This window comes from Pantherophis guttatus, chromosome 2 (assembly GCF_059756535.1).
Source record: "Pantherophis guttatus breed Tessera chromosome 2, ASM5975653v1, whole genome shotgun sequence".
NCBI lineage: Eukaryota > Metazoa > Chordata > Lepidosauria > Squamata > Colubridae > Pantherophis > Pantherophis guttatus.
The window spans coordinates 2,500,093-2,521,634 of NC_142064.1; the positions used below are offsets into that span (position 1 = coordinate 2,500,093).

Consider the following 21,542-nt stretch of genomic DNA (forward strand, 5'->3'; position numbering starts at 1 on the left):
TTCTCGAGATGTTGCGGTGTCCATCGTTGCGAGGCTCCTGCTACAGGTAACGCCTGCTGGGTTCCCTCAGTTCTCTGGGCCCTGCGTCGGAGACGTCTTGGGAACCACCACAAACTGCACAAAAAGAGGAGCTGTGTGTTTGTGGATTCATGCAGGCTTGGCTTGCAGGGCAGTTTTAAGGTTCTCCTTCGGGGAGATTTTTTCTGGTTCTCTTCCAATATCTCAGGGGCTGCCCCAAAGAAGAGGGAGTCAAGCTATTCTCCAAAGCCCCTGAGGGCAGAACAAGAAGCAACAGGTGGAAACTAATCAAGGAGAGAAGCAACTTAAAACTAAGGAGAAATTTCCTGACAGTGAGAACAATTAACCAGTGGAACAGCTTGCCACCAGAAGTGGTGAATGCTCCATCACTGGAGGCTTTTAAGAAGAGATTAACGGACAACCGTTTGTCTGAAACGGTATAAGGTTTTCTGCTTGAGCAGGGGGTTGGACTAGAAGGCCTCCAAGGTCCCCTCCAGCTCTTGTCATTCTGTTAATTACATCCCTTCACAGTTTTTTTTTTTTTTTAATTTGATTTATATGCCGCCCTTCTCCGGAGACTCAGGGCGACTTACAATGCGCTAAGCAATAGCCTTCATACTTTTGTATATTTTATACAAAGTCAGCTTATTGCCCCCACAAACTGGGTCCTCATTTCACCTACCTTAGAAAGGATGGAAGGCTGAGTCAACCTTGAGCCTTGGAGAGATTCGAACCAGCAGAAATTGCAGGCAGCTGTGTTAATAACAGGGTGCACTAAACCACTGTACTATCAAGGCTCTTTGAAAGTGGAAATGGCAGCGAAAATGGCAGCCAAGACAGGATGGCAGGATAGCGGTCATTCCTAAACTAACCCATCGATTTTAAAAAAGGGTTTGCAGTTTTAAATTGGAATAATTTTATCACTGAAGGTCCCTGCTCGGATGGGAGGTTTTTTTGGACAAATATTGTCGGTTTCACAGCTTCCAGCCATAGGCTCCAAGTCAGTATTTTTCCTTGCGTGGCAAAACTGTAATTTAATAGAAATTTTAAGCTGGACCACAGAAGCCTGATCCCACTCACTGCTAGCAAAGTCAAGCAAAGCAATTAGCCAACAATGGCGAAAGGGAACAAAGTGTAGCAGTTACATTCCGGTGCTTTTTATTTTATTTTATTTTCGCCCTTTGAGATCCTAACATTTCAGGAATAGTCTTCAAGCTATGGCATTAAGATAAGCATTGGCTGTGTTGGTGGCAGAAAAAACAGGCCCCGGGTGGCTATGATGGGAAATGTAGGGTGCTGGATAGGTTGCTCACTGCCAGGATACGAGAAGGAAACTGAGCCACTCCAGAATCACTCCCGACAACTCCCCGTTTTCTGAGATCTGGAGCGACTACACTGCTCCAAACCCCACCTTTTACAACTTTGGCGGTTTCTGAAATACAATAGTCCAGATCAGGGGTGTGAAACTCAAGGCCTGGAGGCCGGAACTGGCCCGTAGGGTGCTTAATTCTAGCCCTCAGGGCCGCCCTGGAAACAGTGAAGGACCGACTGTGCAGTCCTCCCAAGCTCCTGTTTTCGCTGGCAGAGGGTTGCGGGAGGCCGTCACAGCCAAAACGGAGCTTGGGAGCCTGTTTTCACTGGCAGAGCGCTTGGGCCGCCATAAGCGCCAACACGAGTGACGTCGAGCTGGCCAACCCCCCCCAGGTTAAAATAAAACCCTGATGCAGCCCTCAATGAAATCGAGTTTGACACCCCTAGTCCAGATGATTCACCGGCCATTGTAGGTTAGTTCTCTTTGCCCGTTGTTGCAGTCCGCTACTTGAAGAAGCAAGTGAGCGAAGTGTGACTTTTTGGATAACCAGAAGCATCCCACCTCAGGCCAAGTCCCAGAACCGCTCTGCTGGTTCTTAAAATCGAAGGGTGCGGAAACTCATGAGGCTAAGACACTGGGCTGATGATTGGCAGGTTCACGTTCGAGACCCGTTTGCTGCCAGGAGTGAGCTCCCGTCACTCGCTCCAGCTCCTGCCGACCCAGCAGTTCGACAGAAGACAACTGCGAGTAGATAAACAGGTACCACTTCGATGGGCAACTTAATGGGGACGTGAAAGGAGCCCCTAATTGGGCGTCCTCCAGGCAATGGTGAGGTTACCGTTGAAATCGTTTCAACATGGAAGTGCTTCGGCACTCCCAACAACAGTAGTAGTAGTAGTAGTAGTACTTGAATTGCCGATGATCTATAGAAATTACCTTCTACCATTTCTGGAGGCACTGAAAGTTCCCTTTATTGGTGGTAAACTGATAAATTTCAATCTACCCAAGCAAACAATCCCTGTGTGTTGACCCCTTCCCTAAGTGCTGGGTCTCCATCCACCCAAGGTGAGCAAGATGCCTACATGAACCTTTTGAGACCCATCTCTTCCTCATCTTCTGAAACCCAACTCTCAACGACGTAGAAAGCTTCTGTTCTCCGTATACTCCTTTCTAGACCAAAGAAGAAGGAGGTAGTTGGCTTCTACCTTCTGGCAGTGGCACATGGGGCCCCTTAGAGCTGCTGCTGAGTTGGATAGTCTTGGGGAGGTCAGTTACCGAACCACCCACTGAATCCGGTTGGAAAACAGAGACCGCAAACATTGTTGATATGCTTAGAACTTTATTAGAGGAGGGTCTGAGCTAAAAAATAAATGAAATTTCTGAAACCTTCATTAAGGTGAGGGGAAGTTTTCTGGCACCCACACCCTTCAGTCTTGGTGCCCCTCTCGAGAGGGGAGGAAGAACGCGGCCGTGGAAGGCAGGAGGGTGTCCTGGCCAAGGAAAGGGAGCTCAGGATCGGCAGACACCATTTGGGGAGACGCTGGCAGTCCAAGCAACGGCTACCGAAAACAAAAAAACGGAACATGGGCGTGAAGGGAGACTTAATAACCTTTAGCTTATTTCTTAATTGTCCCAAGAAAAGTGCAACATTGCAATTTATAACTAGGCTGCCCACCAACCTTCCGGCTGGCAGGAACGGGGGGCCAAACGAAGCAGGGCCCTTCGGAAAACGCCAAAATTGTATTTTATTATTTTTTTAAAAGAAAAAGAAACAAAGAACAGATAAAAACTCCTGGTTTTTTTTCGAGTCTCTGACTGCTTGCCTGAGCGAAGTAGTATTTTTAAAGTCAGAAAAGGCTTCCGGGGTCAATATTTGAAAATTATATATATATAATTTTAAAAAGTGGCACACTCCTGTCCCTTGGACAAGCGCTAAAATCCTCCAAACTATACAAAAGAGAGAGAGAGAAGCTGCCAGAGGGCCCGAAGGGGGAGCCGGTCTGTTTTAGCCCTCCTTATCGGGAAGAAAAATTTAAAAAAAGTCTTCGGAAACATGCAGGAACCACGGTTAGGCTCTACTACCTTTACAAGTACATACATAAATATTTTACAGAAAACAGCAAATCGGGAAGAGTCACGAACGAGGGGAGTGTCTGCCAATTCTTCCCACGGGGTGTCTGAGCCGAGCTCCCCCAGGAAGGAGGAGGAAGGGGGGGGCGCGTCTCTTTTTCCCTCCGCAGTCGACGGTCTCCGGTGGGAGCCTGAGAAGGACCCTGGGCTACTCCGGACGGTCTCCCTGCCTTTCCTCTGCGCCAGAGCTTAGTTCGTCCAGTACGGAGAAGTCCCGTAGGTGGTTTTTGTAGCCTGAGGTTTCTGCTGCAGGGCGTTGGGTTGGTTGCGCTGGGCAGATCCGCCCTACGGAGAAACGGAGGGGAAAAGTTTTATCATTTATTTGAGACGGCAGCCATTTCCTTTGGGCGGTGGATGAATCAAATATTAAATAAATCAAATATTAAAATACAGTTATATAAAACCTGTTGTGTCCTCGAGTTCCCCAACCGCCCCTGGGCTGATGCTCTCTCCCTCATAGCACACAAGGCCTCCTCCTTTTCCTGTCATGGCCCCAGCTCCATCCCAGGAGGTGAAGGCACTTGGTAGAACGCCCCAAAGGTGTTTTTTCCAAAAGGCAGCTCCTCTTTCTTGGGTGTTTTTTTTCCTTTCTTTCTTTCAAAATGTTTTGCTTCCCATCCAAGAGGACAAGAAGTTGGTTCTATTGCTTTGTAAGGCCACCCTTGGAATGCAGCATCCAGTTTCGGTCACCAAAATGTATAAAAAAAAGACGTTGAGACTCTGGGAAGAGTGCAGAGAAGAGCAACCGAGAGGATTAAAGGCCTGGAGAACTTCACATACAACTATGTGAAGAAGAGCTACAGGATTTGGGTTTGGCCAGTCTAGAGAAAAGAGGGACTAGGGGGCACATGGCAGCAGTCTTCCGGTATTTGAGGGGCTGCCTGAAAAGGGGGGGGGTTGTCAAATTATTCTCCAAAGCACCAGAAGGCAGGAGAAGAAGCAACGGACGGAAACTTCCCAAGGAAAGAACCAACCTAAAACTAAAGTGAAACTTTCTAACAGTGAGAACAATTCACCAGTGGGACAGCTTCCCTCCAGAAGTTGTGGGGGCTCCATCACTGGAGGTTTTCAAGAAGGGACTGGACAGCCACTGGTCTGAAATGGTATAAGGTCTCCTGCTTGAGCAGGGGGCTGGACTAGATGGCCTCCAAGGTCCCTTCCAACTCGAAGCGTCTTCAGTTCTGAAACATTTTCGCATCCAAACCCAAGAAAACTGAGTTGCCTTTTGGGAAAAGAACCCTTTGGGGGGCCACCGTGGCCTGGATGATCGAGAATCTCCACAGAGCCTTGTGGGGGCACATTTTCCTGGACCAAGTGCCCAAAGCACGTGAACCCCCACCCCCAAATGCAACGCGCGTGTGTTCCACCCTGTGCCCTGCCCCCCCCGCACATGCACGCCACCTGTGCATGCTCCCATACATGCGTGTGCGGTACCCCACATGCACCCCGCCTTCCCCCGCAGGTGCACGGCAGAGGCTCAAAGACCAGCTGGCTGGCAGGTGGCGTGCATGCATGCGTGGCACAGCTGAGCTGGGGCGATGGCTCGCGTGCCCACAGAGAGGGTGCTGCGTGCCATCACGGTCCTAGGCCCTTTAGGGAGCACCCTGAAACTTATCCCAATTTTTCCTCTTGGTTTAACCACGTGGGGAAGGTTGGCTCTTCTCACTGAAGGTGTCCCATCAGCACCAGAAGTCTTGGCGCAGCCTTTGAGTACCCTAGAGCAGAGGTCTTCAAACTTGGCAGCTTTAAGACTTGTGGACTTCAACTCCCAGAATTCTCCAGCCAGCATAGCTGGCTGGAGAATTCTGGGAGTTGAAGTCCACAAGTCTTAAAGCTGCCAAGTTTGAGGACCCCCTGCCCTAAATCATTGGAAAAATCATCTTTGGATGCTCTAAGCAGGGCTGTCCTGACCTAGATCACGGAACAGACTCCTTGTCCCCCCCAAAACAAATCCCCTTTTTATTTGGCTAATGTGAATTCCTAGCATTCACATCCAGCAAAGTCCCAGCACGGAGTCTTTCAAGGGTGAATTGCAACTACGGACCCTTATCAGTCCTTGGGATAGTTGCCAGGCTCAACGCTGTACAATGGGATACGTGGCAAGGAGTCTTTTCAGATTAAGCAAATCTTCTCGCTAATAAACGAACGAATTGTCTCCTCCCGACACCACTCCTCTTTCGCTCCTCGTTATTCCCTATGGGAGGGGCCATTCAGCATCCCCCTTGTGCCTTTACTCCTGAGTCGACCCCTGTTCCTTAACTGTTCCCTTCTCCTGGCAGCTCTGTGCATGCGCACATCGGGAACAGGCTCCAGCTGTTCTTCAGTCCCACTTATCTCCGACTCCAAAGGTAGCTGATAACTGTTGGACGGCCCTGGCCCCCTCTCTGCCTCTGATGCAGAGCTCTCATCAGAGCCTTCCTCAGACTCCAGGACTGGCCCATGTTCCTCCCCAACCTCCTCACTGCCCTAGTCTGCCCCCAGCTCCGCTGGCTGGCCACAACAAGAGCTGTGTCAAGTTTCAAGGTCGTCTCAAATAAATTGCATTTCAAACAAAGTCTTTGATGAAAAACTCCTATTTATTAAGCACGACATTCTAACCCGACTCCAATCGAAGCCAACACTGACTTCCAGCCCCAAAACCCTCCCTTTCCGTTCCCCACTCCCCTGCACTCATTGGCCATCTTCCAAGTCATTCTACCCCTAATCTACTGCTCCAGCTCAAAGGAATTTCCCCCCTCCCATCTCATCTCCTAGGGCAGTGATGGCTAACCTTTTTGCTGTCGCGTGCCAAAAGTGGTGGGAGTGTGGGGGAAATTGTGCGTGCATGTGCCCATACCCATAATTCAATGTGCCCCACCCCCCATACATGCATGCATGACCTGCGCTCCCGCAGCTTTTGGCACATGATAGTATGGTGGGCCTGGTAGGCCCATTTTTCGCCCTCCCCAGGCTCCAGAGCCTTTCTAGGGACCTAGGGAGGGCAAAAACAGCCCCACCACCACCACCGAGGCCCTCCGGAGGCCGGAAACAGCCGGTTTTCCGACTTCCAGTCTCACCGGAGCTGAGCTAGGTCAACGCTCGCGTGCCCACCGATATGGCTTCGTGTGCCACCTGTGGCACGCATGCCATAGGTTCGCCATCACGGTCCTAGGGGATATTATCTCCAGGGAAAATAAGTAGGTGAAAAGTCAAACGTCCCTTTCCAGACGCCTCCGCTTCTCCTTCTTATGTCAGCACTAGAGTAAATGCAGCTTGAAGTGCTGACATGCTGCCAAATTTAAAGGAAGGGGCTTCACAGGCCTTCCCCTCTGTGTTTTGAAAATGGAGGGCTGATGGGTGCAGAGAATTGGAAGACGAACTGGAAGGATTCTTTTAATAGACGGCCTGCAAGGATTTCCTGTCTCCTGAGCAAAAAGGGGGAAAACTAGAATAGCCGTAGGTTTCATTTCTTCCCCAACACAGCGTGGAAGTTTTTCTAAAATGACGGCTCTTAATCCCTCTGTCAGGCCTGCCACAACGAGGAAAGTATTGCAGTACAGACAGTCCTCAACACAAGTCGACAGTTCACTTAGTGACCGCTCGTTTACAACGGTACTACAAAAAGTGACTTAATGACCGTTTTTCACACTTACGACCGCTGCAGCATCCCCATGGTCACGGGATTGACATTCGGATGCTTCACCACTGATTTGCATTTATGACGGTTGCAGTGACCCGGGGTCATGTGATCCTCTTTTGCGACCGCCCGGCCCGCAAAGTCAATGGGGAAACCGGATAAACCTGAACCACTGTGTAATTCACTTAACAGCTGATGTGATTCACTTAACCACGGTGGCCAGAGAGGTCATAAAATGGGACAAAACTCACTTCACAAATTTCTCACTTACCTGCATAAATTTTGGTCGTAAATTGAGGACTGACTGTAATGCAAAGCCAGAGCTGAGAATCGTGTGCCCAAACCCCCTAGTTCAACTCTTCCCCCCTTTAGCTGTCTCTCATCACCCACCCCATGGAACCAATCAGGTTCAGGAAATATGTTTCCAAGCTTGGTCCAAGCCCACTTTTGGCATGTGGGCCCCTCTTTCCTCCTGCCACCTGGGAGACCTTGAGGCAGTGCCTGGAGGAGATACAGCGGTTACTTCCGTTTCCCCAAGCATTCGCCTTCGCTCCCCTTCCCCACACTTCGTGGCAGTCTGTCCCACAAAGGACAAGCAAGCATAAAGTGGCAGCCGGCACCCTCTCAAATCCTCTAATTCAATCCTTTTGTGTTGAAATCGCCCATTTTGACCAGAAAGAAAACCAGGGTTAGAAAAGACGACGGGTTACCAAGAGGGATCCAGCCACTCACCTGCCCGTCCTGTTGAAGATGATGGTGCAGCACCTGGGAATGCGGCTGTTGGTGTGCAGGCAAGATATGAAGGAAGGGCGCCGGAGCGTAGCCAGCAGCAGCCCCGGGGTTCAGGGGCCCCGTGGAGCTGAGGGCCGAGGGCAGGTTGAACGGGGGAGGGGTCCCGGCGTGGAATCCCTGCTTGTCAAAAGCCTGGAAAGAGGAGGAGAGAGGGGAACAAAAATTGAAACTTGCACCCTTTAAAAAGCCAGGGTGGGGTGGTGGGCAGAGAGGCATCATCTGAAGGCCAGAAGGCGGCTGAAGAGCAGGACAAGGAAACCCAACTCAAGAGGGTCCATGAGGCTGACTTTCTTCCCTGTTTGGGGCCCTCTAGACTGGCTAAATTCAAGGCTTTGTGGTCCCTGCCACTTGCTGAGTTGTTATACAAATATTTATATGTATATTTATATTTATAGGCAAGTTGGGGTAGTCCTCAACTTACAGCTGTTCGTTTAATGGCCTTGGAAGTTATAACTGCACCGAAAAAAAGTGATTTATGACTGTTTTTCACACTGACGACCCCATGGTCACGTGATCAAAATTCAGAGGCTGGGCAACTGACATGTACTTGTTGTCAAGTTTCCGAAAGATGCCCTAATTAATTCATGAGCCATCATCCAAACTTCAAAGGAAATATAGTCATTTATTAGGAGCAACATTCCGGCAATACTTGGATGCAGTCAGGACTGACCCCACGCAGATTTACGTCCCCCTATGACCCTGTCTCTCCCCTCCCCCCCCGGCCATGTCATAAATCACATTCTCCAATCCATTCTTTGGCTGGCTGTGAAACCTAACACCCTCCTTCTGATTGCGGTCAGGAAGAATGTATGGAATTCACTTCAGTTCTCCCTCCCTCCTGCTCATGGCAACTTGAAAGCTTTGCAAGTTGACACTTGTGATGGTTGCAGGGTCCCCGGGGGAGGGGGGGGTCACGTGATCCCCTTTTGTGACCTTCCGACAAGCCACATCAATGGGGGAAGCCAGACTGACTTAAGTATTTAGTAACTGCAATGATTCCACTTAACAACTGTGGCAAGAAAGGCGGTAAAATGAGGCAAAACGTGGCAGTGTCGCTCAGCAACAGAAACATTGAGCTCCATTGCAGTTGTAAGTAGAGGACTAGCTATGTTTAAGGAAACTGAGGTTAGAGAAGCAGTGGAGCATTAAACCCTGCAGGCTGGAGAGAAGGGCTACTCAAAGGTCATGGCCCCATTGGATCCCAGTTAAGAGGAGGAGGAGGAGGAGGAGGAACCGGGACCGTCTGACGGGGATGGCACACCTCCTGTTGTGGTCCACCAGAAGCCTGCGGAGGTGGCAGCAGTCAGACAGTGAGGAAGCTGGAAAGGACAATGGACCAGTCCTGGAGTCAGGGGAAGGCCCGGACGAGGGCTCTGCGTCGGAGGCAGAGATGGTTCCAGGGCCATCTGGGAGTGATGCACGGACTCCGGAGCCTCCAGAGTCGGACAGCAGAGAGGCAGAGGAACAGGAGGAGCCTGTTCCTAGTGCGCGCATGTGCAGAGCTGCCAGAAGGCAAGAGCAGCTAAAGCAAAAAGGACAACTCGGGAGTAAGGCCAGGAGATGATTGACCCCTCCCATAAGGGTTAAAAGAGCAGCAAAGGCTCTTGGGCTCTTTGTAGGAAAGCAACATTGCTAAATCTGTTTCCAGTCGGCATGTCTTGTTTCTGAACTTTGTGGGGCTTTGCCAAGAAAGGCCTTTGGCAGAATGCCAAAGAAGATAAAGGTTTGTGATAAACCGGATGGACTTATTCTGAAAGACTTGGTTTGCAATTAATTTGGACTACGCAGGGAATGAAGTAATTCTCAGCTGTTATAATAAAATAGGTTTGTTTGGGACTAACTGTGTCTTGTAATGACTAAGTGAGCCTAGGTCACACCACCTCCCTCGGCATGTTTGGAGAGGCCATGGGCTGAGGATGATGCTGTCCCGGGCCCCTCAGGCATTGGGAGGGGTAGTCGACCAGGCGGAGAGCTGCCTGCCCTCACAGACACGGGGAGGATCGGCTGCAAACAGGCTGCGGTGTTGGGAGACAGATGATCCCCTCCGACGAGGAACAGCTGCCTCCCCCGCTCGATCCAAGGGCACGAGAGCAGAGCGGAGGCAAGCTTGAAGGAGGTCTGCGAGGCTGCGGGCGAGAAGGGCGCCTCTCCTTCCTCACAAGGAACACCTGGCGTGGGTTGACTTAAGGAGATGCCGGGGGGGGAATCTGTTGGGGACCATTGTTTGTTTTGGCTTACATTCCCCAGGCTTTGACTCGTGCTCTTGCCTGTGACTTGCCTTTGCCTTGAGGACTGCCTTTGGTCTCGTGGAGTTCCCTCTGGCCTTTGTCCCTGGACTCTGGACCTCGCCCCGTGAGCTTCCACCTTGTTTTTGGACTCTGCCTTTGCAAATTGGTTTGCTGCTTACTAGCTTTGGTTTGTGGGACTGTGGGAAGCTGCCTTCAGGGTAGTGTGGGGTGTTGTAGGGTCGTTTGTTGTGAAACAAACAAACAAAGAAGAGGGGGTCAAGCTATTCTCCAAAGCACCTGAGGGCAGGACAAGAAGCAATGGGGGGAAACTAAGGAGAAATTTCCTGACAGTGAGAACAATTAACCAGTGGAACTACTTGCCTCCAGAAGTTGTGAATGCTCCAACACTGGAAGTTTTTAAAAAGATATTGGACAACCATTTGTCTGAAGTGGTATAAGGTTTCCTGCCTAAGCAGGGGGTTGGACTAGAAGACCTCCAAGCTCCCTCCCAACTCTGTTATTCTAAATTTAACAGAGCAATAAATAATTCTCCCAAGGCCGGCCTCTACCTAGGTGACCTGGGTCATAACATTTCCAGGGCGGGACAGATGGCCTGGTTCTCGGCTTACGAACCCTTTAAGAGAGTAGGGATGGGATGGGATCAGGGGTGGATTTTAATTTTTTTTACTACTGGTTCTGTGGGTGTGGCTTATTTTGTAGGCGTGGTTTGATGGTCATGTGACAAACAGTTCTTTAGGATCTAGCAGAGGTATTGGTCTACCAGGCATTTAACTGCTTGCAGAGCCGTACCGGTCTACCCATTTGTTTTTGGAGCGCACTGGTACCGCCACACTGCCTTTTACCGCTGATCAGCTGTAGGGCGGCCCTTTGAAGCGCCGCGGCAAGAGTTTAAACAGTTTTTTGCTGCTCTGCCACCACCGAGAGCATCGGAAACCGCTTTCAGGCAGCTTGGCCTCAATTGCCAATCTACCACCACCGAGCGGTTTACAAGGAGTGGATCAGTTCTAGCCGATCAGTTGGGAGGCTTCTTGGCTTCTCAATTTAAAGCGACAGTGTCTTGTTTTTTTTTTCTCTTCTTTGTCAAGTGAGCCCTGATTTTTTCCTTCTAGCTGATCAGCTGGGAGACAGCAAATAGATTGGGGGCAAGGCCAGGCAGAGGTGGTATTTACCGGTTCTCCAAGCTACTTAAACTTTCCACTACTGGTTCGCAAGAACCAGGGAGAACCATTAGCAACCCACCACTGGATGGGATGTTGAAATGCCCCCAGGACAGGACAGGGTGTGGTCAAACACATGGTGACAACAACGCAAATAAAACGCAGGTGGAGTTTCAGTCCTGCTGCTCCGTGGCTGCCATCTTGATGTTTTAGGTCACTCTCTCTCATCAGGACCATCCCTGATGAGGAAGCCGAACACAAAATCAGTCCAGACACAAAAACGCTGAACTCACCTGAGCTTTGTTGTAGACAGAGCCACTAATGTCAGGCACACCTGTGTTACTTGAGTTCACAGAAACACCTGGGCACAGAGAGAGAGAGAGTTGGGTCAGCTACGCAAACAGCCAGGGGGTGAGAGCGTTTCCCATGACTGGATCTCCACAACGTCAAAAGGTGATGGGCAACCACGTTCTTTGGGCCGTACGTGCTCTGACACCCTCCGAGTGCAGCTTCCCTTCGAGTAGAAGAGCCCCATGGGTCACGGAGTGAAGCAGAGTTGATGCTCCCTTCGTGCCGTAAGAAAACACTTTCCATTTTTCTTCTGGAGGAGAACAAACTGGAATGTATTACTCCTCCAATTGGTACCCTGCCTTTTCCTGTCTGCAGAGCACTAAAATCTAGAATGAATGAATTATTTATTTATTTATTTTATTTTATTTTATTTTATTTCTATACCGCCCTTCTCCTGCGGGACTCAGGGCGGTGTACAGCCAAGATAAAACATTGCATATAAAATTTAAAAACAATTTAAAAAACAATTTAATAATTTCGGCCCAAGATATTAAAAATAACCCAATTAAAACCGAATTCAATTAAAACTGAGAGGATGGGATCAAGCCAGCCCGGCTAGATGGAATAAGTGTGTTTTCAGGGCCCGACGAAAAGTCCGGAGTTCTGGTATCGTGCATATCTCAGGGGGCAGGTCATTCCAGAGGGCAGGTGCTGCCACAGAGAAGGCTCTCCCCCTGGGGGTCACCAGCCGACATTGTCTGGCCGACGGCACCCTGAGGAGGCCCTCTCTGTGCGAGCGAACCAGTCGGTGAGAGGCTATTGGTGACAGAAGGTGGTCTCGTAAATACCCCGGCCCTAAGCCATGGAGCGCTTTAAAGGTGGTCACCAACACCTTGAAGCGCACCCGGAAGACCACAGGAAGCCAGTGCAGCTCGCGCAGGAGAGGTGTCATATGTGAGCGCCCCGTCACTCCCATAATCCCCCGCGCGGCCGAATGAACCAACCAACCAACCACAATGTAACACATATGAAATGGGCATAATCCCAGTTCTTAAAACGATGGTCGTTCTCTCCATGCTGGTGGAAGTTTATATTAAGGTAAAGGTAAAGGTTCCCCTCACACGTATGTGCTAGTCTTTCCCAACTCTAGGGGGCGGTGTTCATCTCCGTTTCAAAGCCGAAGAGCCAGCGCTGTCCGAAGACGTCTCTGTGGTCATGTGGCCGGCATGACTCAATGCCAAAGGCACACGGAACGCTGTTCCCTTCCCACCAAAGATGGTCCCTATTTTTCTACTTGCATTTTTTACCTGCTTTCGAACTGCTAGGTTGGCAGAAGCTGGGACAAGTCACGGGAGCTCACCCCATTACGCGGTACTCGGGATTCGAACCGCCGAACTGCCGACCTTTCGATCGACAAGCTCAGTATCTTAGCCACTGAGCCACCGTGCCCCTTTTAAGTTTATATTACCATATATTATATTCTGTTGTTTTTCAGTGGTGAAATGCAGCTGGTTCTATCCAGCTTGGGTGAACCGGTAGCGCCGGTGGCGGGAGGCTCCACCCATCCATCCAGACATCATCACATCCAGTTTTGGACACTCTGTGCATGTGCAAAAGGTCCTGCACATGCGCAGAGGTGTCGCGCATGAGCAAAGTAAACACACATTTGCGAACCGGTAGCGAAGGTAAGTGGATTTCAACCCTGGTTTAATTTATTATCTACTATATTTTATTTGACGTAGGTGCCACCCAACAGCATAAAAGCAAAATAACTCTCAAAAGATGATCTAAAACAAGAAACAAGATGCCCAATGCAGTCAGTTCAAGGCCAAGGAGAGCAGCTGGGTCTCCAATGTCCTCTGGAATACCCATCAGGAAAGGGCTGTCAACCCTCAGGCCCAACTAGGCAGCATCCTCAGTGCTGGAAGGGAGGGGGCCTCGCGCGCGCTCTCTCTCTCTCTCTCTCTCTCTCTCTCTCTCTCTCTCTCTCCAGATGGCTTGCCTTCTTAGTGTTGGTGGGAGGGGTCTTGCTGGTTTCCTGGATTGGGCAGTTCCCTGTTGATTGATTGACTGATTATCTGAGTTGGAGGTTCCTTGATTGGGTACCTAGAATACTTCCCCCCAACACTGGCAGGGCAAGCCGTTTACGTATAAACAAAGACCAGGCCCCTTTCTCTTCTAGCACTGATGAGGTTCCCTAGTTGGGTACCCAACGAAACGTCTGCAAGAAAACAACCAGTCTCGGAGAGCACCAAGGACCCCACAGTCCTCCACCTCCTCTCCCTTCTAGCATGTTCCACAGTTGGGTCATGAAACATCTGCAAAAAACCCACCAAGCACCCCACAGTCATCGTCCTCCCCCTCCTCCTCTCTTCAAATCCCACTCCCTTCTAGCACTGATGAGGTTCCCTAGCTGGGTCATGAAATGTCTGCAAGAAAACCACCATGCTCAGAGAGCACCAAGGACCCCACAGTTCAACCCTGAGCTCTGAACCCTCTCCCCCCCCGTTAGAAAAAGAGCACTCCCAAATTACCTTTCCCTGCTCCGCCGCCAGCTGACTTGTTTTGTGTTTGAGAGGCGGCAACGTACGGCCCTTTGCTGTAGTCTCCAGCCGCCGTCCCCTGGGTGAGGTCATCATAACCTGTGGGGGGGAGTGGGGGGGAGGGAAGGAGAAAGGCCATTTTCATGGTTGCTGTCACCATTACAATTGTGCACCAAGTATCGCAGCCCGAAAGTGTAGGAGCGTCCAAAATTTACATTTTTCGGATATAAATGATAATAAATATGATTATCTTCATACCCATCTTGAAAACTAAGCATGGAGCAGAAGTAAAAAAAAGTATCAATTAAATGAAATAAACAAAAAGGGCAGAAGAAAACCCTACTCTAAAGGAAAAGTGGGATATCAGACAAGTACAGGCAGTCCTCGCCTCACGACCACAAGTGAGCTCAAAATTTCCACTGCTAAGCGAGAAATGCGCGAGGTGAGTTTTGCCCCATTTTACGACTCTTCTTGTCATATTTGTTAATTGAATCATTGCGGTTGTTAAGTGAGGAACATGGTTGTTAAGTGAATCTGGCTTCCCCGTTGACTTGGCCTGTGAGAAGGTCGCCAAAGGGGATCAGGTGACTCCCCCCCCCCCCGGGGACACTGCGACCGTCATAAATGTGAGTCGGTTTGCCAAGCATCTGAGTTTTGATCACATGACCTTGGGGATCCTGCAACGGTCGGAAATGTGAAAACTGGTCATAAGTGCTGTTGTAGCTTCGAACGGTCATTAAATGAATGGTTGTAAGTCGAGGACTACACTGAAACAATACACACATTACACCATATACAAGTCAAGAGAATCTGGTCATCCAGGCCAAATCCCCACAGACAAGAGTTTCAAATAACTTTACACCCAGCTTTGAAAGCCAGAAAGCCCCCCTCGCAAGGCGTTCAAAGGAAGCGGATTGTACCAAATTTGGGGACTGAAGTCGTCGACTCCCCCCACCTCCCTTGAGCTGACCCTATTTAAAAAAGAGCAAACCCCCCACTTTTTTTTTTAATTCCTTCCGTTGCTGAACCAGCACAAAGGGCCAAGTTAAGAGCCGTCCTGGGCTGGGCTAGACTTCCCAGCGCCTCCCCAACCGAGGCAGCTTCCGCTCTGCTTAATGACTCCATCAGGGAAAACAAGGGGTAAGGCTTTTATTAAGCAAGCCTCACCCCTTGGTGAGCCTTGGTGGAGCAGCGGACTAAAACTGCTGTTAAAGTAGCACTTAGCTGCCAGCTGCCTGCAATTACTGCAAGTTCGAATCTCACCAGGCTCAAGGTTGACTCAGCCTTCCATCCTTTCTAAGGTGGGTAAAATGAGGACCCGGTTTGTGGGGGCAATAAGCTGACTTTATATAAAAAATAGAACACCGCTTGGGGGGGGGGGGCAAAAGCCCTACTAAGCAGGTATATACAAAAGTATGAAGGCTATTGCTTAATGCATTGTAAACCGCCCTGAGTCTCTGGAGAAGGGCGGCATATAAATTGAAGAAAGAAAGAAAGAAAGAAAGAAAGAAAGAAAGAAAGAAAGAAAGAAAGAAAGAAAGAAAGAAAGAAAGAAAGAAAGAAAGAAAGAAAGAAAGAAAGAAAGAAAGAAAGAAAGAAAGAAAGAAAGAAGTCTATCTCCATTACGGTCGTAGATCGAGGACTACCTGTGGCCTGCTGCCCCTCAAGTTAATCCAAGAGGGACAGCTGCTTAGAGGTAGTCCTCGATTTACGCCCGTAATGGAGCTGGGGGGAGGGGCTCTGCTCTCCTCCCAGGCCAAAAGAGGGCAGGTGTCTCTTCCACAACCCTCATCCCTGGAGCAGGACCGTCCCTTCCTCCTGTGCCCTCCCCACCCCCCCAGAGCCAGGTTGGCAATGGTCCTTCCGCCCTGCCCAAAGATGGAGACATGCCACCACCTCTACCACCCCCTCCTCCTGAGCCTGCCACCCCCTGCGCCAGAGCTGTCACCTGCTCCATAACTGTGCTGGCCGTAGCTGCCAGCCTGCTGGAAGGGCGTGGAAGCGGCATTCAAGGTCACGCTGTGCTGCTTGGCCGAGGCCGGAGGGACCTGGAAGAAGATCAAGGGAGGCAACAGAATTTTACGTTGAATGTGGGCCAGGGTGCTCATTGTAAAAAATGACAATAAAGGTTATCTTATCTAAACTGATTTTATGACCTTTTTTGCAGTGGTCGTTAAGAGGACACTGGTCATTAAAGAAATCCGTGGTTCGCTAGGGCATGCTTTTGCTGAAAACTAGAAATAACCCTAGTTGGTCATAAAATACCTGTAAGAAAACAGCCAAGCACTGAGAGCATCAAGGAGCCCAGAGTTATCCTCCTTCCCAGTTGTGGGTTTCAAAATTTTTTACTACTGGTTCTGTCGGTGTGGTTTGGTGGCTGTGGCATGGCTTGGTGGGCGTGGCTTGGGCGTGGCAGGGGAAGGATACTGCAAAATCTCCATTCCCTCCCCACTCCAGGGGAAGGATACTGCAAAATCCCCATTTCCTCCTAATCAGCGGGGACTTGGGAGGCAGAGAACAGATGGGGGCGGGGCCAGTCAGAATTTTTACTACCGGTTCTCCGAACGACTCAAAATTTCCACTACCGGTTCTCCAAAACTGGTCAGAACCTGCTGAAACCCACCTCTGGTCCTCCCCCACTCCTTCTCCTCCTCCAACCCCCTTCTAACACTGATGATGTTCCCTAGTTGGGTCATGAAACGTCTGCAAGCAAACCAAACAGGGAGAGCATTTAGGACTCCACAATTCTACTGTTTTAAATTGGTTTTTAGTCTGTTTTAGTCTGTTTTAATTTGTATTTATTGGGATTGTTTCATTTGATGTGAGCCGCCGTGAGTCCTTCCGAGAGAGGGCAGCATATAAATACAATAAATAATCATAATCATAATCATAATAATTCTCCCCCTCCCTCTCATCCTCCTCCGCCCCCCTTTCATCCTCCTCCCCTTCCCCCTCCTTCTCTCACTCCTCCTCCTCCTCCTCTCCTCCACCTTTTCCCCTCCTCCTCCTCCTCCTCCTCACACTGATGATGTTCCCTAGCTGGGTAATAAATCATCTATTAAGACTACAACCAAGCTCAGAGAGCACCAAGGGCCCCTCAGAGGCAACAGTTATGGAAGAATCGCAGCCAAAGCCCAACCACAGTTCGGGAACCTGAGACTTACAAACATGGTGGGGCCATACTGGAAAGCACTGGGAACTCCTGGCACACCAGCGTAATATGGCAAGCCAGTGTAGCTGTACCCGGGCGGCAACGTGGGGTTGAGGAAGGCCTGCTGAGCCGTGTGGTGGGCCTGGGTCTGGTTCTGCTGAGCCTGGGCAAGGGTGGTGGCGGGCGAGGGGGAAGCTGAATCTCCGCGGCCAAATTTTGTGATATCACCTGGACAGGAAGAAGGAAGTAACAAAACAGCGGTTCAGGAACGGACGTTAAGACTGTGGCGATTCCTCCTTGGGATGATTGAACAGGTTGTCCCAAGGGGGCTTTTTCAGGAGACACCTGGATTTTCTTTTGAAGACGTTTCGCTTCTCATCCAAGGAGCTTCTTCAGCTCTGACTGGATGGTGGGGAAGGGAAGGATTTCTACTCCTTGCAGACAGCTGGTCATTTGCGTCCTTTTAGAGGGTCGTGGAAGCTCCTGAAAAAAAGCTCCTTTGGGACAACCATGACCTGGATGACGGAGAATCTTTACAGGCTTTGAGCTATGCAATTTGGGATGAACACCCTTGAAATGGTGCGGGAGTAGAAACCGATTTCCAGAAAAATTGCAGACTACAGGAATCATTTGCACCACTCAGGTGACTCTCAGGACACAGATTAGGCTCCAGGTGACCTTAATGACTCATTAAAAAAGGATGCAAAGGACCAGCTGTCTGCAGGAAGCATAAATCCTTCCATTCCCCACCCTCCAGTCCAGAGCTGAAGAAGCTTCCTGGACGAGAAGCGAAAGGTCTTCAAAAGAAAAAAACATAAAGTCCAGTTGCCTCTTGAAAAAGCCCCTTTGGGAGAATCATGACCTGGAGGACTGAGAATCTCTACAGACATTGAACAGGTTGGTTTTTGAGGCTCAATCTTTCTTAGAAGGACTGTTAATCTCTCTCTGCCTCCTGATGGCTGGTTGGGCCTGCCTCTAATACCTGGGACTGTCCACAGAAATTTGTCCCCATCTTTCTCAGTTACCCAATGATGGTTTCTGCCTATTCTGCTAAGGCTCTATACCAGGGGTGTCCAATCTTGACAACTTTGTGGACTTCAACTCCCAGAATCCCCCAGCCAGCAATACTGTTTCAAGTCTTCCACCAATACACCAAAACACTTTTTCACCATTCTGTGCTTTGTTATTCATCACATCTGTAAGCGTTTAGAACAGGGCAGTGGTGAAATCCAAGTTTTACTACGGGTTCTGTGGGCGTGGCTTGGTGGGCATGGCGTGGCTTGGTGGGTGTGGTTTGATGGGTGTGGCAGAGGGAGGATACTGCAAAATCTCCATTCCCTCCCTATTCCAGAGGGAAGAATATTGCAAAATCTCCATTCCCACCCCACTCCAGGGGAAGGATACTGTGAAATCCCCATTCCCACCCCACTCTGGGGCCAGCCAGAGGTGATATTTGCCGGTTCTCCAAACTGCTCAAAATTTCTGCTACCGGTTCTCCAGAATCTGTCAAAACCTGCTGGATTTCACCGCTGGGTCTCCAAACTTGACAACTTTAAGACCTATGTGTCAGGTTTCGATGCTATCTCAAAATAAATGAACTTCCAAACTGCCGATCTTTAAGGAAATTTTCTCTTTATTCGAGCACAGCCATCTGATCCTGACTCTTCGCGGTCAGTACTGACCTTTGCCCCCCAATCCCTCCCTTTCCGATCCCCAATTCTCTGCTTCTCATTGGCTATCTTCCAAGTCACTTTCCTGATTCCTTTCTTCGTCAGGTCACAGGAATGTCTCCCCCCTCCCCATCTCCGAGGAGACCGAATCTTCAAAGGGATTTAGCAGGCAAAAGTTCAGGCTTCTCCTCCCCTTTCTATGTCAGTTCTGAGACGCTGACACTATGGACTTCAATTCCCAGAATTCCCCAGTCAACCAACTGGGAGTTGGAAGTCCACAAGTCTTAAAAGTTATCAAGGATGGGCAGCCCTGCTCTGCACTCTGGGAGGTTCAACAGAAGGCGTGTGTAGAAGAAGACCAAAAGAGGACTTAGATAGTCCAGGTGATGGACAGACTTGTTTCCAACCAAGTGAGCAAGAATCCTGGAGATGACATCCATGTGAGCCTGAATTTTTGGTCTTCTCGGGGGTTGACAGAAAAGGCATAGGAAGCAATGGACTCCTCACTGGGGTAGCCATCACAATGCAACAATCAAACAACATGCAGCCTGGCATGGACAGAGGAAGTCCACAGCCATACCTGAACACTGCCTCACCTGAGTAAGGGTTGTTAGCAAGGGCTCCGTCTCTGCTGGTCAGGTTCGCAGGAGCAGGGAATGTGATTCCATAGTAATCCTACAAAAAGGAAAGCAACACAATAATTTACAGGTAGTCCTCAATTTATGACTGCAACGGAGTCCAGAAGTTTCTGTTGCAAAGCAAGGCAATAGCCATAGCTACTTAAGACTTATATACCGCTTCATAGGGCTTTACAGCACTCTCTGAATGGTTTACAGAGTCGGCCTCTTGCCCCCAATAATCCAGGGCCTCATTTTACCCAACTCAGAAGGATGGAAGGCTGAGTCAACTTTGAGCTGGACAGGATCGAACTGCTGGCAGTGGGCAGTGAGTTAGCCTGTAATATTGCATTCTAACCACTGTACCACCATGGCTGTATATCTATCTATCTATCTATCTATCTATCTATCTATCTATCTATCTATCTATCTATCTATCTATCTATCTATCTATCTATCTATCTATCTATCCATCCATCTTCCATCCAATCAATCCTCTTCTATCCATCCAATCCTCCATCTAGAGCAATAGTGATAGCACTTAGACTTATATAACACTTCACGGTGCTTTCCAGCCCTCTCTAAGCAGTGTACAGAGTCGGCCTTTTGCCCCCAACAATTTGGGTCCTCATTTTACCCACCTCGGAAGGATGGAAGTCCTGAGTCAACCCTGAGCTCCATCAAGATCGAACTCCAGACTGTGGGCAGAGTCATCCTGCAATGCTGCATTCTAAGCACTGCACCACCAAGGTTCTTAAGTGAGTTATGTTAATTTTATGACTTTTTTTGCCACAGTTAAGCAAATCAGTTGCTGAGTGACCTACGTGGTCGTTAAGCCAATCTGGCTTCCCACATTGACTCTGCTTGTTGGAAGCCAGTGTGAAGGTTAGAAATGCTGATCACATGAACCCGAGACTGCACAACTGTCACAAGTACATGCCAGTTGCCAAGCGTCCAAATCCTGTTCACATGACCACGGGAATGCCACAGTGGCCGTAAGTCACTTTTTCCACTGCTGTTGTAACCTTGAATGGTCACTAAGGAGAATGGTTGTAAATCGAGCATTACCTCCATTTCTAAAACCAGATTACAGCCTAGACTACAGGTAGTCCTTAACTTACATCCGGTCACTTAATGACGGTTCAGAGTTCTGATGGACTTAATTGTACAGTGTACAGCATAGTGTACAGTACAGTGGACTAAAGCACTGTTATTAACAGATTAACATCTGCTGCTTGCAATTACTGCAGGTTCGAATCTCACCAGGCTCAAGGTTGACTCAGCCTTCCATCCTTTCTAAGGTAGGTGAAATGAGGACCCAGACTGTGGAGGCAATAAGCTGACTTTGTATAAATATACAAAAGTATGAAGGCGATTGCTTGACGCATTGTAAGCCACCCTGAGTCTCCGGAGAAGGGCGGCATATAAATTAAAGGAAAAAAAAAAATTGCAAGCATCAAGGAAAACTTAAGAATTATTTGCTTTGAATCAAGTTATAGTAAACAGCGACATTTAAAAATCACCATATTTATCTTGTTAAAATCTATCTTGATTTAAAAAAAAAAAAAAAGAAAAGAAAACGATAGACAACTTCTTGTGGGTTCACTCAGGTGACCCCGGAATCTGAGCAAACTGAGCCCATTTTCTTTAAGCTGGAGCCTCCCCGCAGCTCTAGAAGCTCTTGCAGCAGAAAAATAGGAAGAATAAGAGAATAGCAGAGTTGGAAGGGACCTCAGAGGTCCTCTAGTCCAGCCCCTTGTTCAAGCAGGAGAACCTATACCATTTCAGACAGTTAGCTGCTCAGTCTCTTCTTAAAAACCTTCAGTGATGGAGCACCCACCAGTTCTGGTGGCAAGCTGTTCCACTGGTTAATTGTCCTCACTGTCAGGAAATTTCTCCTTGGTTCTAAGTTCCTTCTCTCCTTGATTAGTTTCCATCTACTAAATAACAGAATATTAGAGTTGGAAGGGACCTTGGAGGTCTTCTAGTCCAGCCC

At 49.2% G+C, this 21,542-nt stretch overlaps 1 protein-coding gene across 8 annotated transcripts in view; it reads right to left on the reverse strand.

Annotated features, from left to right (window-relative positions):
• Positions 1 to 2,652: 2,652 nt before the first annotated feature.
• Positions 2,653 to 21,542, reverse strand: part of UBAP2 (ubiquitin associated protein 2) — a 124,677-nt gene continuing 105,787 nt past the window's right edge. For all 8 annotated transcript variants that reach the window (XM_087885468.1, XM_087885467.1, XM_087885466.1 and 5 more), the window contains exons 22-28: positions 19,526 to 19,604; positions 17,273 to 17,487; positions 16,057 to 16,156; positions 14,100 to 14,207; positions 11,568 to 11,635; positions 7,809 to 8,000; positions 2,653 to 3,745 (exon numbers count right to left, since the gene is read on the reverse strand). In XM_087885468.1, coding sequence (XP_087741594.1) covers positions 3,650 to 3,745; positions 7,809 to 8,000; positions 11,568 to 11,635; positions 14,100 to 14,207; positions 16,057 to 16,156; positions 17,273 to 17,487; positions 19,526 to 19,604 — 858 coding nt within the window. In that variant the 3' untranslated portion in view covers positions 2,653 to 3,649. The remainder of the gene's footprint in view (positions 3,746 to 7,808; positions 8,001 to 11,567; positions 11,636 to 14,099; positions 14,208 to 16,056; positions 16,157 to 17,272; positions 17,488 to 19,525; positions 19,605 to 21,542) is intronic.